Consider the following 16,313-nt stretch of genomic DNA (forward strand, 5'->3'; position numbering starts at 1 on the left):
TCCAACGCCGGCATCTCCACATCATGAGGAGTGATTGAATGGGCTAGGCTTGTTTCCTTTCGAACAGAGGAGGCTAAGGGGTGACCTAATTGAGCCGTACAAAATTGAGGGACCCAGATAGGGTAGACAGGAAAACTTGTTTCCCTTAGCTGAGGGGTCAATTTTTAAAAAAGGGCCATTACATTTAAGGTGATTGGGAGAAAGATTAGATGGGAAAGCTTTTTCACTGAGGGTAGATGGGAAAGCTTTTTCACGGAGTGTGGTGGGTGTCTGGAATCTGTCGGTGACTGAGGCTGAAATGCTCAACTCATTGAAAAGGTATCTGGATCTGAAGTGCAGTAACTGGCAAGGCTACGGATCAGGTGCTGGAAAATGGGATTAAAACAAGTGACTAGTTTCTTCTTTTCTCTTGTTTTCACCACCGCCGACACGATGGGCTGAATGGCCTCTTTCTGCACCGTAAGCGTTCCCTGGTTTGAAAAAAAACAAAATCCACAGTTACGCTCAAGTGGGTGTACACTCTTGATGGGTTCATTCAATAAACGTCAGCAGGCAGGGGCAGGAATGGTATAAACAGCACACCATTCAGCAAAAGGAATTCAATCCACAGATTTGAAAGAGCAGGTGTCTTGAATACAATGACTAAAACCTTTGTCCAGTCCGACACTCCCCCTCAACAGTTCTGCAACTTTTCAGCTGGAGCTATCAAGACGTTGCAGAGCTGCATTGACGAGTGTTTCTTTTTCTGAAATGGATTTCTTTTGCAATATAAATTTACAATGCCCAATTCATAATTTTTCCAATTAAGGGGCAATTCAGCGTGGCCAATCCACTGACCACAGCTTTTTGGGTTGTGGGGGTGAAACCCACGCGGACGCGGGGAGAATGTTTTCTGAAATTGTTTTTGCTCGCTGAAGATTTTTGGAAATAGAATTATGCCGCACAAATTGAACATTTCTGCAGCTCTCCATGAGGGAATCATTTTTCTGCCAAAGTGGGAACGCTGATCTGGCTATGCAGTACAGCTTGGAGGTATTACATTGTGAAGACGTGAAGATTTTGATAAGATACCGGATTCGAAATCCGTCTTATTTCTTACATTGGTAAAACAAAGAGTAGACTGAGGGATGACCAAGTAGAGGTCTTTGTAAAAGAGAAACTGAAAGATTTTGATAGCCGTTGGTATGGATGTTTCCACTTGAGGGTAATATCAGTGCTGGAGGTCATAAGCATAAGACGGTCACCAATAAGTTAAGTTGGAAATACAGAGAGAACTTTCTTACCCAGAGAGTGGCGAGAATGTGGGGCTCCCTACCGCAGGGAACAGTTCAGACAAATGACAGGAATCCACTTAAAGAAGGCTAGGTAAGTACATCAGCGAGAAGGGAATAGGAGGATATGTTGAGCTGATTGAATGTACAGTTGGAGGAAGCTTGACTGGAGCATACAAAGACCAGCATGGAACATTTGGGCTGAATGGCCTGTTCTGTGCTTAAATTCTACGCAAGTACATGCATGTTCAGCATCGCTTGTGATTGTGTTCGGTGTTCCTGTTTCATAAGCAAGGCCCTTAATCCTGTTTGTCTTCAAGCTCGCGCAGAGTTGCCTCCTGTGTGTTAGAAATTCCCGCACTTGAAGCTGGGGGAGAAACATTAACCAAGACAGCGACCAGCTGTTAACTGCGCTAGTTAATTCAGTTCTCTTTGCAGCAAATTTGGGCCTCAATGGCTCGAAAGGTTCTGAAGAACGTGTAGCATTTCCTCCTTCGTTGCTGCCTCAATGTCCAGTGTTGATGGAAGCAAATCACCCCACCGACCTGGAAGCAGCTCAGATAACTGAGAAATGCACATAAGAGTACAATTGGAGCGAGGAAACCTTTGACGCATCCAGTGTGTCTGACAAAAGAAAAAGTCAGAACTATTCCTCTTTGAATCGTATCATGTTAGAACTGTCATATTGAACCAAGAAAAAAATCAATGTGTTTTCTCTTTGGGATTTATTGAAAATACTTGGTACAGTTCTATCAATTGCTTACCATTTTCATTTTTCACAATTTGTCATCATTAATTGACATTTACATGGAAGCAGGTTAAGAATGCTGCTCTGTGAAGCAATCATGACCTTGCAGTCTACAGCTGGTAGTTGGCTTATTTGCATAACTATCTCCAGTCATATGAAAAACAATTTGCAATTCCGCAATACTCTTCTTGACTTCAGGACGTCCCAAACACTTTACAACTAATGAGGTATTTTTGAAATATGCTCTTGTAATTTAGGGACTTGCACAGTCTGGAAACACGGCAGCTAATTTGAGCACAGCAACGTCCCACAAAACAGCAGCATGACAATAACATTTCCTGACGGCATCAACATGCCCTCAGGATCAGCAATTCTGGCCCCTGCAGGGGGCCAGCAGCTAGCACGGCACTGGAGAGACCCCCGCTGCTCCAGCTGCTGATTCCGGCGTCAACAGGCCGCTACGGGGTCCGCGCATGCGCGGTGGCACCGACGCCAACGTGCGCATGCGCAGTGGCTCCCTTCTCCGCGCCGGCCCCAACGCAACATGGCGTAGGTCTAATGGGGCCGGTGCGGAAGAAAGGAGGCCCCCAGCCCGAGAGGCCAGCTTGCTGATTGGTGGGCCCCGATCGCAGGCCAGGACACAGCAGAGGACCCCCCCCCCACCCCACAGGCTGCCCCACGGACCCTTCACCCCGAGGTCCCACCGGGTAAGACCACACTTGACAGCACTGGTGGGACTCGGTTTTTAAAAAATTATATAACGCTTCAATATTCTCAATGGAAAAGTTGATTTCTCCCACTCTCACACTCTTCGTTTTTCTCTTTCACCTCCGTTTCGTGTGTCCCATCTTTCCCCGGACTTTTGAGGTTGAGACATCAGCTGACCCGATGAGGGGGCATACAGTATGATACCCTTCAGTGAGTGGTGGCTGCTTGACAACAGGTTTATGGATTCAGTTAGAGATTTTCTTCTGAATTGTTGTCTTTTCTCAGTAGAAGGAGATTGGTAATTAAATAGAACAGCGGGTTATTCCGATATTTAAGGCATGGTCCCTGAATCGGATTAGTTCGCATTACTGGGATGTCATTGGTTGATAGGGTAGTCTGGTCAATCAAAGGGAGTCCATAGTGGTACGTTTATACAGGCCCAAAACATTTCATATCAATATTACATCTGCTCACATTGCTGAGGTCATGAATTGGAACGCAACTGAAAGATATGAAAGTATGATTCAATGTGTAATGAGTTAGTCAGATTTGCTGAAGTGGAGTTAAATATTTTCCTTTTTATTTTCTGCCACGTCACCCATGTCTAGACATAGTTCTGTACTTAGAAAAAAATATATATATTTATCTTTCTTGGGATTGACCCGTCATTGGAACTCCCAGATGCCAAAAATATAATTGTTTAGCCTTTGGATTACAGGCCTAACTTTATTCTTCTGAGTCAAAGGAGCTGCGCGTGGAAAACCCAGGCTCCTGGGGGAAAGAGTTTTCCACAAATAGTTCTTCCATTGTCACACTTGGAGTCCAGCAGTGTGTTGCCGTGGAGAGCGGGCGTGGGCTGTTTATTTTTTGAACCTGGGCCCGATGGAAGAAAGTCGGAAAAACACACCAGAAATAAAGAAACGCTGTTTCGTTTTAAAACTGCCCTCGCCCATAATTTGCTTCCCAAAATTTCCCCCCCTTTTTTTTTTAAAAGAAAAAGAGAGTCCACTGTTACTTGATGGTTCTGTTACAACTTGCGTCTGTCAATCCCAAGTACGAAGCATATCTGAAATTATTTTCGGAACCGACAAGAAATTTCAAGGATATCAAAGTTCTGAAACGCAGTGCATTTTGCTCGATTTTTGGCCGAGTTATTCGTCGGGACGTTATTACCGTTTACACATTGGTTTCATGTTCAGGAAGACACCAAAATAAATGATCCACTTTCGTGATTTTGTTTTTGTTACACGACCACTTCAATAGTCAAATCTTTTGGGCAGCAGCAGCAAAGGTGCCTATTGTGGAATGCAGAGGCGGATTTTCAATAAACGCACAGCTGTAACGTGCGGCCTCGGCCAATACCACCCCCGATTAGGGAGAGGAGACTGTTGATAGATATATATATATATATATATATCCATTATCCGTTCTACTCTTATCCACCACTGTATATATGTTAACTGTGCTTATTCACTGTTACTTACTGTTGTTGTGTTGGTGCTTCTGTTGGCTCCGCCTGTGGCTCCGCCCCTCGGGCGAGGTATATAATTGGCAGAGCTGTGGCCAGCTCTCAGTGCGGGAGCAGCAGCAGGCTGGCATACCTCTTGGCTTATTAAAACCAATTCTCTTCTACAACTCGACTCGTGTGATTTGATGGTCCATCAGACGCTGATCATCTGAATTGGTGTGAAGTTTCTGAAATTTCATTGAGTAAAGCAGCAGCAGCAAGGTTTCTGGCAGGCAGCCTGAGGCAAAACTCAGATCGCCGACCTAACATTGGGGTGCAAGCCTGTGAAGCCTTCAGCGAGGCGAGGAGGGAGCCGATGGCGGCCAGGAGGAGCAGCGGGGAGTCTCTCAAACCTCCAGGCCAGGGCTGCGGAGGCCGGGTGGGCAACCAACCAAAAAGAACTGCGACCACCAGCCCCGATAGCCAGGGAGCCAGCCAGGAGAACAAGTGGTCGTCGTGGGTCAAGGCCCAGCCACCCGAGTGGGAGGTCAGCAAAGCAGTGGTCGGGAGTCACTAGAAAGGCCAGGCATGCACCGACGTTATCTCTCGGGGAAGCTGGGAGCAGCAGCCAGTGGAAACGGGGCGATGTGACCAGAACCAGAGGCCTGTCAGGCAGCAGGGCTGAGAGTGAGGGGGCTGAACTGGGCAGTAACCGGACTGGGTGGTGAGGATGAGAGAGAAGAGAGGCCAGGCTGGGTAGCCAGCAGCAGCAGCTAGCCAGGAGCACGTGCAGTATCAAATGTTCATGGTCGTTGTTGTCAGAAGCTAACGAGCACCGTAGTCTGTCGAGCGGTGATCTTGGGTTTCTTTGTCTTGCATTGTGTGAGCAGAGGGTGGGTGGAGTCAGGAGGCCATTGATGTAAGTCGGGCTGGAACTCTGTCATTGGGGCGGGGCTCAACTTCATGGAGGGGGGGGGGCGTGAGCTGGCACGTCATCAGGGGCGGGGTGTGTGAGACGTGGGGGCCCCCGCAAAGAGGGAGAGCCTGGGGCCCCCAGAGGTGCAAGTCGGCCTCTGGTGGAAACAGTCACCACACATTGTGCAGCGACTGAAGGGCCACAGCCATCACCAGAGAAACTCAGAATGGGCAATGAACAAAGGCTGGAATTTCCAGTTTTCCTGCGGCAGAGACAGCTCGCCATTGGCTGCCGGCGGCATCTTCTGGTCCTGCTGAAATCGATGGCAATTTGGAAGACTCTCCTGTCAATCATCACCAGGAATCCGTGACGTGGGTCGGCTTGAGCAGAACCAGGAGATTCCACTGGCTTGGAGGGCTGGAAAACCCCACTCGTAGTCTTCTCAGTATTCCCCAAATTCCAAGAAGAAATGGGGGAACTGAATAATTCAAAGTTAAAAATTATGTTCTGGTGATTGATACTTGATAATTGATCTAGTTCACGGCGCCCACCGGCGATTCTCCGATCCAGCAAGGGGTCGGAGAATCCCGCCCATCTGTGTTTAAAGGGATTCTACTAAAAGCATTTCACAAGAAGCATGCACTGAAATATATGCGCTAAAAGGCAATAAATCACACTGAGCTAAACAAATGTGATTCAATTAATCGAATCATAGAATTCCTATAGTACAGAAGGAGGCCCATTGTGTCTACACCGACCCTCAAAGAGCATCCACCTGACATAGGCCCACTCCCCTGCTCTATCCACGTAACCCCCACCTAAACCTTTGGACACCAAGGGAAAATTTACCATGGCCAATCCACCTAACCTGCACATCTTTGGGCTTTGGGAGGAAACCGGAGCACCCGGAGGAAACCCACGCAGACATGGGGAGGAAGTGCACGCTCCACACAGACAGTCACCCAAGCCGGAATTGAACCCGGGTCCCTGGCGCTGTGAGGCAGCAGGACTAACCACTGCAGCCCATTCCTGGTATTTACCCAGCAGCCTTCTGGAAGCTAACTTGGAACTAGCCGAATCAATTGTGGATTATTGGATAGAAGTCAGGGAGACTTTTGCCCATTTAGTGGTCTTGAACGCAGAATCCCACTGAGATGACACATTTCCATAAGAAAGCGGTGTCCCTATGCAGCCTCTGGAACGTTCCCAATTATATTCTCGAATGGAAAATAAAAACTAGCACTTGCTGCAGGAAGCAGGTAGAGATTGCAACAAGTGTTTTGATTCAGCATGTTAATTGGAATCTCGTGTTCTTGCAGGTCAAAGCATCAACCCCAAATTGGCAGGCCTCGTCGGGCAGCATGGGCCGCATGACAAACAACCCTTTATGGTGGTTTTCTTCAAAGTCAGTGAGGTGCACATTCGAACAACACGGTCGGCTACCAATAAACGCAGGCACCAAGGCCGCACCAAATCTGCAACAGTTCAAGAGTCACCCAGAGCAACAAGCTTAACTGGTAAATAACAGCAGCATGGAGGGGGGGGGGGGGGCGTGAAAGTCTTTCATTCTTTGCCCATTTGTGGGAGAGCGTTTTTTAAAAATAATTGTTAAAAAGCGCACTTACTAACAACGCCCCTTTTCGACTGAGGGCTGATTAAAACTTTTGTTATTGCAGTGTGCGGTCTGTCCTTCCAAAAGACATTGATGTATTTCCAACAGTTTATTCCTGAGTCAAAGGACGTTTTGTGCCGCAGGCTTGTATCTAATGGGAATTCAATTTAAACTGTACAAACTTTCTCAAGTCCTTCAGTGGCCTGCATTGGGGAGAAAAGATAATGTAATGTTGTCATGTACTAAATAATTCACTTCCTCTGAAGCTATAAATAAGAACTCTACGGCAAAATATTAATTAGTATGTACACTTTCAGCCATATCCATTAGCTGTGTTAAATGGTTTATTCCTGTCTTAAAATCTGTCTTGCAACTCGCTCCAAAAGTGCAGTTCTGTTGATGTATTTTGTCTCACCTTTTTGCATCTTCCAAATTCATTTGACCATTAAGGGCAGAATATTTAAATTGCAAATTGTTAAATGGTGCTGTGTTAGCAAACAAAAAGTGCACTTCTGACCGATGTCAAGTGGATAACCCAACGTAGAGCCAGCCTGAATCTAGAAGGCTGAGGGGAAGCACAAGGGAAAATAAAAGAAGCAAAGAGGGATTATGAAAAGAGACTGGCAGCTAACATTTAATGAAATCCTAGAGTCTTCTATAAGACGTTGTAGATGAGAGGGCTGATTGGTGATCGAAAAGTGGGTTTGTGCCTGGAGGCAGTGGACATAGCTGAACTATAAATGAATACTTGACACCTGTCCTCACCAAGGAAGATGCTTCCGGAGTAAAGTGAAAGAGGAGGTAACGCATATACTGAAATGATTAAAAATTGATGAGGAAGCGGTGTTGGATGGGCTGTCTGTCTGTGTTGAGAAGGCCCCAGGGCCAGATGAGATGTATCCCAGAATATTAAAGGAAGTGAGTGGAAATCGTGGAGGCACTGGCCATAGTTTTTCGGTCTTCCTTCGACCCGGGGGATGGTGCCGGAGGATTGGAAAATTGAAAATGTTCTGGCCTTGCTTAAAAAAGATGTAAAATGAGCCCAGCAGCTCCAGCCCAGTTGGTTTAACTGGGAGGGTGGGCGGAAACAACAGGCTCGGTTCTCCACCGTCTGCTGTGGGGTTCCCGATGCAGCGGAGAATTGGCGTTGGGCGCTGATCCATTTCTGGTGCTCCGGTCCCTGGCTAGCGGCCGGATGAAGGTTTCCGCCCAGCCGCCAGCGGGAAGATGCAAATAGGTCTTAATCTCCCGTTTGCAACCGCTTAATGGGCTGGGCACCATATTCTCGGGTCCTCGTGATTCTTCGGCCAAGAGTCACGTGGGCGGGATTTACTACAGGTATGTCCCAGTGTGGCCCTGGCATGGGGGAGGACCTCGTGGCAGGTTAAGAGGGTAACTCCTTAAGGAAGTTGCCTCCAAAGTCCATCTGAAACCAGCCCCCCCCCCTTCACAATGCAAGATCTGCCCACCCCAGATTCCCTCCCCGCACCGCCCCCCCCCAGTGTCCCCCTAAATAAAGAGACCCTTGTGAGGAAGCCCTCCATAAAAATAATCACTGTCTGGAAGCTCGAGTATAGCAGCCCAAACAGAGGCAGTGGGGGAAAAAAAATACTATTGTAACACTCACTTGGGCAATGTACCTACTGGCTCAGACACAGGAAGCAGCACCTGTCAATTCCTGGAAGGAGAAACCAATGACCTGTGTTTAAACCCCTCAGATTCTTGAGCTACAAGTCAATCATTCATTTCTCTTACTGGGCTGTGTTTTACAGCTTCCACGCACACACACACACAGCTATCAGCCTTGCTTTATTCATCTTCTTTCACGACCGAGTAACTCCCGAAATGCTCCAACCAATGTTTACAAACATCAACCACTTGAAAGTGAGTTAAATGCTGTCAATTTCCAGCTGAGCACTTCAGAATCACCAAGTGTGAAGGGGGTGATTGCACTACACAACTTTCTTTGAAGTGGTTGACGTTTGCAAACATTGTGTTTAGAGCACTTTGGAGTTACTCAATCATGAAAGAAGATAGGCTTCCTGGCTGGTTTCTCTTTTCTTGGGGCCTTCCTGACAGGGATCCCTTTTCTAGGAGGTCTGTGGGAGGGCGGCTCCTTATTTAGGGAGCTGCTGTGCAGGTCCCTTTATTTAGGGGGTCTCTGTGGGGGCATCCCTTTATTTTGCGATCTCTGGGGAGGTGGGGGTCATGTCACCCCTGTACTTGGGGGATGGGGGAGGAGATGCGGTGGCCAGCCACTGGACTTTGTTATCGGGCCACCCGCTCAAAATGGTGGCCTGATAGTGGGAATCCCTCGCAATGCTTGCCATGCATAAATTTGCATGACAAAGGATGACGAATCACTTCCTGATCTGCGCTCACAATGGAAGCAGGATTCACCTCCGGCGGGACAACATAGTCTTCCAAACGGACAATCTCACCCAATAATTCAGGAAAAAATTAGTAGTCACTTGGACAAATGCGGGTTATTTAAGGAAAACCAGCACAAATTTGTTGAGGGGAGATCGTGTTTAACCAACTTGCTGGAGGTTTGTTTGAAGCAGTAACAGAGGGTTGATGGGGGTAATGCCAGTGATGTGGTGTACATGGACTTCCAAAAACATTTTTGGCCTGACAGTGCCGCACAGCAGACGTGAGAGCAAAGTTATGGTTCGTGAAATAACAGGGACATCATCAACATGGATATGAAATGGCCCGAGTGACAGGAAAAGGAGAATAGTGGGCAACGGATGTTTCTCCGCCTGGAGTTTGTCGTGGAGTCCCCCAGGCGTCTGTATTGGGACCCTTGCTCTTCCTGATGTATATCAGAGACTTTGACCTGGGTATGCAGGACACAATTCCAGTCTTTGCAGATGATGAGAAACTGAGAAGCAGTGTGAACGGTGAGGAGGGGAGTGCAGAACTTCAAAAGGACAGAGATGAGTTGGTGGAATGGGTGAACAAGTAGCCGATGAAGTTCAGAGTGTGAGGTGATTCATTTAGTAGGAAGAACATGGAGGGACAGTATAAAATGAAGGGCGCAAATCTAAAGGGGGTACAGGAGCAAGAGGACCTGGGTATCTATGTGCATTGAAGGTAACGGAACAGGGCGGGAAAGCAGTTAATAAAGCACACCCCATTATGGGCTTTAGAAATATGGCCATAGGTTACCAGAGCAAGGAGGTCATATTGAACTTGTATCAGACACTGGTTCAGCCTTGGCTGAAGCACTGCGTCCAGCTCTGAGTGCCGTACTTCAGGAAAGCTGTGAAGGCATGGCCGAGAGTCCAGAAAAGATGCAGGAGAATTATTCCAGGGATGAGGAGCTTCAGCTAAGAAGGTAGATGGAAGGAATTTGGGACTGTTTCCTCGGAGAACAGAAGGCTGAGCGGTGATTTGATAGAGGTGTTCAAAAGCATGAGGGGCCTGACCAGAGTAGATTGGGGGGGGGGGGTGGACTGTTCCTACTCATAAAAGGATCGAGGACAAGAGGACACAGACTTGTGGTAATAACTGGCGGAAGAAGCTATCGAGACCCGAGGAAAAACATCTTCACACAGCGAGTGGTTAGGATTGGCTACGCACCAGCTGAGTGAGTGAGTGTGGTGGAGGCAGGCTCCATCAGGACATTCAAAAGAGAATTAGGCTGTTTGAAACTGACGAATGTACAGGGTTACGGGGAGAAGATGAGTGGTGAACGGCTCATTCGGAACGCTGACATAAGCAGGATGGGCCGAATGGCCTCCTGCATTGTAACAATTCTGTGCTTTTTGGATTCTCTTTTAATTATTCTGTGTCAGGAGACTGTGGGTGGCAGTGATTGTGTGTGTGTGTGTGTATAAATGGGGGTGAAATGAAGGGGGAAAAACATGGAGGGGGGGTGCATGTGCGGTATGGACAATAGGCCACTGAGATGAGAATAGTTTTAAGGTGAAGTTCGCACAGAGGTCTTTTCACAATTATCCGCTTTCTCCATGGGCACAGCTTGCCCTGTGAAATTCGAAATTATGGTCCGATCGTCTGACAAAATTACAAGTTAACAATTGAAGTTCGGTTTGTTCCGTTTTTACTGATATTGCACCGGCTATATTTCTAAATGTGCGTGTTTCCCATCCCCACCCAAGGGCAGTAAAATCATTCGACACATATTTCGACATGTTCTTTTTTTTTTCTTTGCAGTACACCAGTTGTAGAACAATACCTCCCTTCGGTCTTTATTTATAAATCAAACTACATGTTTGTTCTTTAAATATCTGTCTTCACCAGCGAGAGCTGTGAAGAGATTTGTGCTTTGGTGTCAATTGTTCATTGGAACAATAACTTTAAAAATAACAAACATGCTCAGTAATAATAATAGTAATCTTTTATTGTCACAAGTAGGCTTACGTTAACACTGCAGTGAAGTTACTGTGAAAAACCCCTAGTCGCCACATTCCGCCGCCTCTTTGGGTTCACAGAGGGAGAATTCAGAATTTCCAATTCACCTAACATGCATGTCTTTCGGGACTTATGGGAGGAAACTGGAGCACCCGGAGGAAACCCACGCAGACACGGGGAGAACGTGCAGACTCCGTACAGGCAGTGACCCAAGCCGGGAATCGAACCTTGGACCCTGGTGCTGTGAAGCCACAATGCTAACCACTGTGCCACCGTGCTGCCCACATTGGCGTACTGGGATTGTGCCTGCTTCTGGTGTCAGGGATTGAGAGTAGGCCGTCTTAAACTTCCAAGTGGCTACCTGAAAAGTTGTAGAATCTTGGGGTGAGTACGACACAGAAGGAGGCCACTCGCCCCATCTACTCCGTGCCGGCTCCCTGTCGAGCAATCCAGTCATTTCCATTTCTCCTGCCCTATTCCTCCTAAAAGCCTGAACAATTTCCTTTTCCAATTGTTCACCATGCTCCCACCAGCTTTATGGACAGCAGTTTTTCAGGTCATTACCACTCGGTTTGCAAAAAAAAAAAGAATCTTCCTCCCATCCGCACAGCATCCCTTTTTGCCAAATCCTTAAATCCATGTCCCCCTTGTCCTTGTACTGTCGGCTAACGGGAACAGCTTTTCATTGTCCACCATATCTAAACCTGTCATAATCTTGTGCACCTCTATCAAATCCCCCCCCCCTTCAATCCCAGCACAGAGACCCCAACACCTCCAGATAATTAAAATCCAACCTCCCATTAACCATTCTGCCAAAACGAAGAGGTTTTTTCTTCAACCTACAAGCTTAATTGAAAACCTACTCTCCAAATTCATCACCCGATTAATATTCAAATCCATTTGCAAAGAAAAACTGGATCACTGATGCGTGCAGAGGCACCATTTGAACCCTCTACCATGATGAACAGGAGGTTTGGGCATGGGTCAGTTGACCAGTTCGGGTTTGGGGGCTGCGCAAATCTAAAAGATCCTAAAAATGACATTGGGGTGACAAAAACACTACAATAAATAGTCCAACATGAATCAATCTTCCCTTTGATTGTAAGTGAGCTGCAAACTAATTATATTCTATGACCCCCAAATCAAAAATCTTAGCCAAACTTTGAGTTAAAATTGGAACGTTTTTCAGTGACGTTTAGCATTTAGTACACTGATGCAAAATGTCCATACACCTTGCTATAGACACATTGTAGAATAGGCTATTTTTAATTGAGTCACATAGGATCTCTACAGTGCAGAAAAAGGCCATTTGGCCCATTGAGTCTGCACTGACCTTCCGTGCCGTATTAGGCCCTTTTGTTTTTTAAGAGAGAAACAGAGTGATGGACAAGCCTGGCCAACCTAGTGACTCTGACTGGCAAACTTTGAGACAGTAATACAGGAGAAAAATCAATTGGTGTTCCAAGAAAATAGGCTGGTCATTTAGATTTGCCAATCATGTTTGACTGACCTTGTCAAGTTCTTTGATGAAATATGAAATATCAGAAAAGGTGGAGCTGTCGATGTTGTGTATATGCACTTACAAAACATTTTTTTTTACAAAGTGCTATGCTATAAACCTGAAACAAAATTAGAGGCCATGGGATTGAAGGGGTGCATTTTGGCAGGGGGAATGAAGAGAAGGCACAATAAACAAAATGGTACCATTTTTAGGGTGTACAAAACATTTGATGGTACTAGGCAAAGTTGAGAATTTTTTGAAAGAACTTTGAATCATTGGCTTTATTCATAGAGGAATAGAGTAGCAGAGCAAGGAGGCTACGTGAACATAGAACATACAGTGCAGAAGGAGGCCATTCGGCCCATTGAGTCTGCACCGACCCACTTAAGCCCTCACTTCCACCCTGTCCCCGTAACCCAGTAACCTTTCCTTTTTTTTATAAATGTTTTTTATTGAGTTTTCATATTTATATATGACAATTACAAATTATTAGAGAAAAAAAAAAGAAAACACAAAAATTTAGGCATGAATATTACAGGTAAGCTCTTCATAACAACAATTGTGGCCGCCCCCTTTAGCCAGCATACATATTTTACATTCCCCAATATGGCCGAGGCACATGTTTATAGGCATTTATTTATAGTTTGGTTTGGGCCTTGGCTGCCAGCAAACCCCCATAACGAGCCCGTAACACCCTCCCCCCCCCCCCCCCCCCCCCCCCCCCCCCCCCGGCTACCCTCCCCCGATTCCCGTCCATTTTCCCCTGACTCTTGGCCACCCGACTATTCTTCCTCTTGTACGTTGGCCACAAACAGGTCCCGGAACAGTTGCATGAATGGCTCCCACGTTCTGTGGAAGCCGTCGTCTGACCCTCGGATGGCGAATTTGATTTTCTCCATTTGGAGAGATTCCGAGAGGTCGGACAGCCAGTCTGCAGCTCTGGGCGGTGCTGCTGACCACCAGCCAAACAGGATTCTACAGCGGGCGATCAGGGAGGCAAAGGCAAGGGCGTCCGCCCTCCTCCCCAGGAATAGATCTGGCTGGTCTGAAACCCCGAAGACCGCCACTATCGGGCATGGCTCCACCCTCACCCCCACCACTTTGGACATAGCCTCGAAGAAGGCTGTCCAGTACTCCACAAGTCTGGGGCAAGACCAGAACATGTGGGCGTGGTTGGCCGGGCCTCTTTGGCACCGCTCGCATCTGTCCTCCACCTCCGGGAAGAACCTACTCATACGGTTTCTCGTTAAGTGGGCTCTATGTAACACTTTTAGTTACGTCAGGCTGAGCCTTGCGCACGTGGAGGTGGAGTTGACCCTATGCAGTGCTTTGCTCCAGAGTCCCCACCCTATCTCCATCCCCATGTCGTCCTCCCATTTCCTTCTTGTTGCGTCCAGTACAGTATCGTCCCTATCTACCAGTCGGCCATACATGTCACTACAGTTCCCTTTCTCTAGGATACTTGCGTCCAGTAGGTCTTCCAGTAGTGTCTGTCGTGGCGGTTGTGGGTACGTCCTTGTCTCCTTTCGTAGGAAGTTTTTGAGCTGCAGGTACCGTAGCTCGTTCCCCCCAGCTAGCTGAAATTTCTCTGTCAGTTCGTCCAGTGTTGCGATCCTGTCGTCCGTGTATAGGTCCCTGACTGTCAGTGTCCCCCCGTCCTGTCTCCACCTTTTGAAGTCAGTGCTGGTTTGAACCTATGGTTGTTGCAGATGGGAGCCTTGTCTGACATTTTGTACAGGCCAAATTGCTGCCGCAGTTGGTTCCAGGATTGGAGGGTGGCTGTCACCACTGGGCTGCTGGAGTGTTTTTTGGGTGGGGATGGGAGTGCTACCGTGGCGAGGGCCCGGAGGGAGGTTCCCATGCAGGAGGCCTCCTCCGCACGCACCCACTCAGCTTCTGGCTCCTGGATCCATCCCCTTACTCGCTCGGCTGTTGCCGCCCAGTGGTAGAATTGTAGATTCGGGAGGGCTAGCCCCCCCCTGGATTTTGTTTTTTGTAGGACCTTCTTTGGGATCCTAGCATTTTTACCCCCCCCATACGAACACCATGATAAGTTTGTCCAGCGCTTTGAAAAAGGCCTTGGGGATGTAGATCGGAATGGATCTAAACAGGAAGAGGAACCTGGGCAGTACGTTCATTTTGATCATCTGGACTCTCCCCGGGAGGGAGAGCGGGGGAGTGTGTTCCATCTTTGCAGGTCCTTTTTAACTTCCTCCGTCAGGCTGGTGAGGTTCCATTTGTGGATCCCTTTTCAGTCATGGGCTATTTGGATCCCCAGGTAGCGGAATTTATGTCGGGCTTGTTTGAACTGCAGCCCCTTTAGTGCTGCTGCCCCCCCCCTTGCGGGTGTACTGGGAAGATCTCGCTTTTGCTCATGTTGAGTTTGTAGCCCGAGAAGGCTCCAAACTCTTTCAGGAGCGCGATGATTCCGTCCATGCTGCTTTGTGGGTCCGAGATATAGAGGAGCAGATCATCGGCATAGAGTGAGACTCTGTGCTCTCTACCTCCCCTTCGGATCCCCCTCCAATTTTTTGCTGCCCTGAGCGCGATTGCTAGCGGTTCGATTGCTAGTGCGAACAGCAGCGGGGACAGTGGGCATCCTTGTCTGGTGCCCCTATGCAGCTTGAAGTATTGGGAGTTGGTATTGTTGGTCCGTACACTCGCCATGGGGGCATTGTATTGGAGCTTTACCCAAGCGGTGAACCCTGTTCCCAGCCCGAACCGCTCCAGTACCTCTATGAGGTATTTCCATTCGACTCTGTCGAAGGCCTTTTCTGCGTCCAGGGAGACGATCACCTCTTGTGTTCTCTCCCCGGAGGGGGGGGTCATTATCACGTTCAGCAGGTGCCTGATGTTCGCGGTAAGCTGTCTACCTTTGACGAAGCCCGTCTGGTCCTCTGTGACCACCTCGGGTACACAGTCTTCTAGCCTTTTAGCTAGGATTTTGGCCAGTATTTTGGCGTCTGCGTTCAGCAGAGATATGGGTCTGTATGACCCACATTCCGTTGGGTCTTTGTCTTTTTTAGGTATCAGCGAGATTGAGGCCTGTGCTAACGTGGGTGGCCGTGTGCCCCTAGCTAGCGAGTCTGTGAACATCTCCCGCGGGTGCGGGGCCAGCGCTGTCGCAAATTTTTTGTAGAAGTCCGCCGGGAATCCGTCCGGTCCCGGCGCCTTCCCCGCCTGCATGGAGCTAATGCTGTCCATGATCTCTCCCAGTGCTAGTGGTGCTTCCAGATCCCGTTTTCTGCCCTCTCCCACGACTGGTATGTCCAGTCCATCAAGAAACCGGTTCATCCCAGCCTTCCCCGTTGGGGGCTCTGAGGTGTACAGCTCTTGGTAGAAGGCCTTGAAGGTTTCATTAATCCTCTCTGGTTCTGTTTCCCACGTGCCTCTGGTACCTCTGATTTGCGCAATTTCTCTGCTGGCTGCCTGCTTTCTCAGCTGGTGTGCCAACAGGCGGCTGGCTTTGTCTCCGTGTTCGTACAGGGCCCCGCGTGCCTGGCGGAGTTGGTGTACTGCTTTCCTGGTGGAGAGCAGGTCAAAGTTCCTTTGTAATTCTTTTCTCTCCGCCAGGAGCTCTACGGTCGGGGCCTCGGAGTATTTACGGTCTACCTCCAGTATGGAGTCGACCAGCTTCTGCCTAGCCACCCTTTCCTCCCTATCTCTTTGCGCTTTGTAGGCAATGATTTCCCCTCTTAGTACGGCCTTAAGTGCTTCCCAGAACGTGGAGGAT

At 48.1% G+C, this 16,313-nt stretch overlaps 1 protein-coding gene across 1 annotated transcript in view; it reads left to right on the forward strand.

Annotated features, from left to right (window-relative positions):
* The window catches only part of bmp6 (bone morphogenetic protein 6), a 146,046-nt gene that overhangs the window by 83,766 nt on the left and 45,967 nt on the right, over window positions 1-16,313 (forward strand). The window contains exon 4 of the mRNA XM_038810218.1: window positions 6,410-6,607. Coding sequence (XP_038666146.1) covers window positions 6,410-6,607 — 198 coding nt within the window. The remainder of the gene's footprint in view (window positions 1-6,409; window positions 6,608-16,313) is intronic.

This window comes from Scyliorhinus canicula, chromosome 10 (assembly GCF_902713615.1).
Source record: "Scyliorhinus canicula chromosome 10, sScyCan1.1, whole genome shotgun sequence".
In the NCBI taxonomy this organism is placed as follows: domain Eukaryota; kingdom Metazoa; phylum Chordata; class Chondrichthyes; order Carcharhiniformes; family Scyliorhinidae; genus Scyliorhinus; species Scyliorhinus canicula.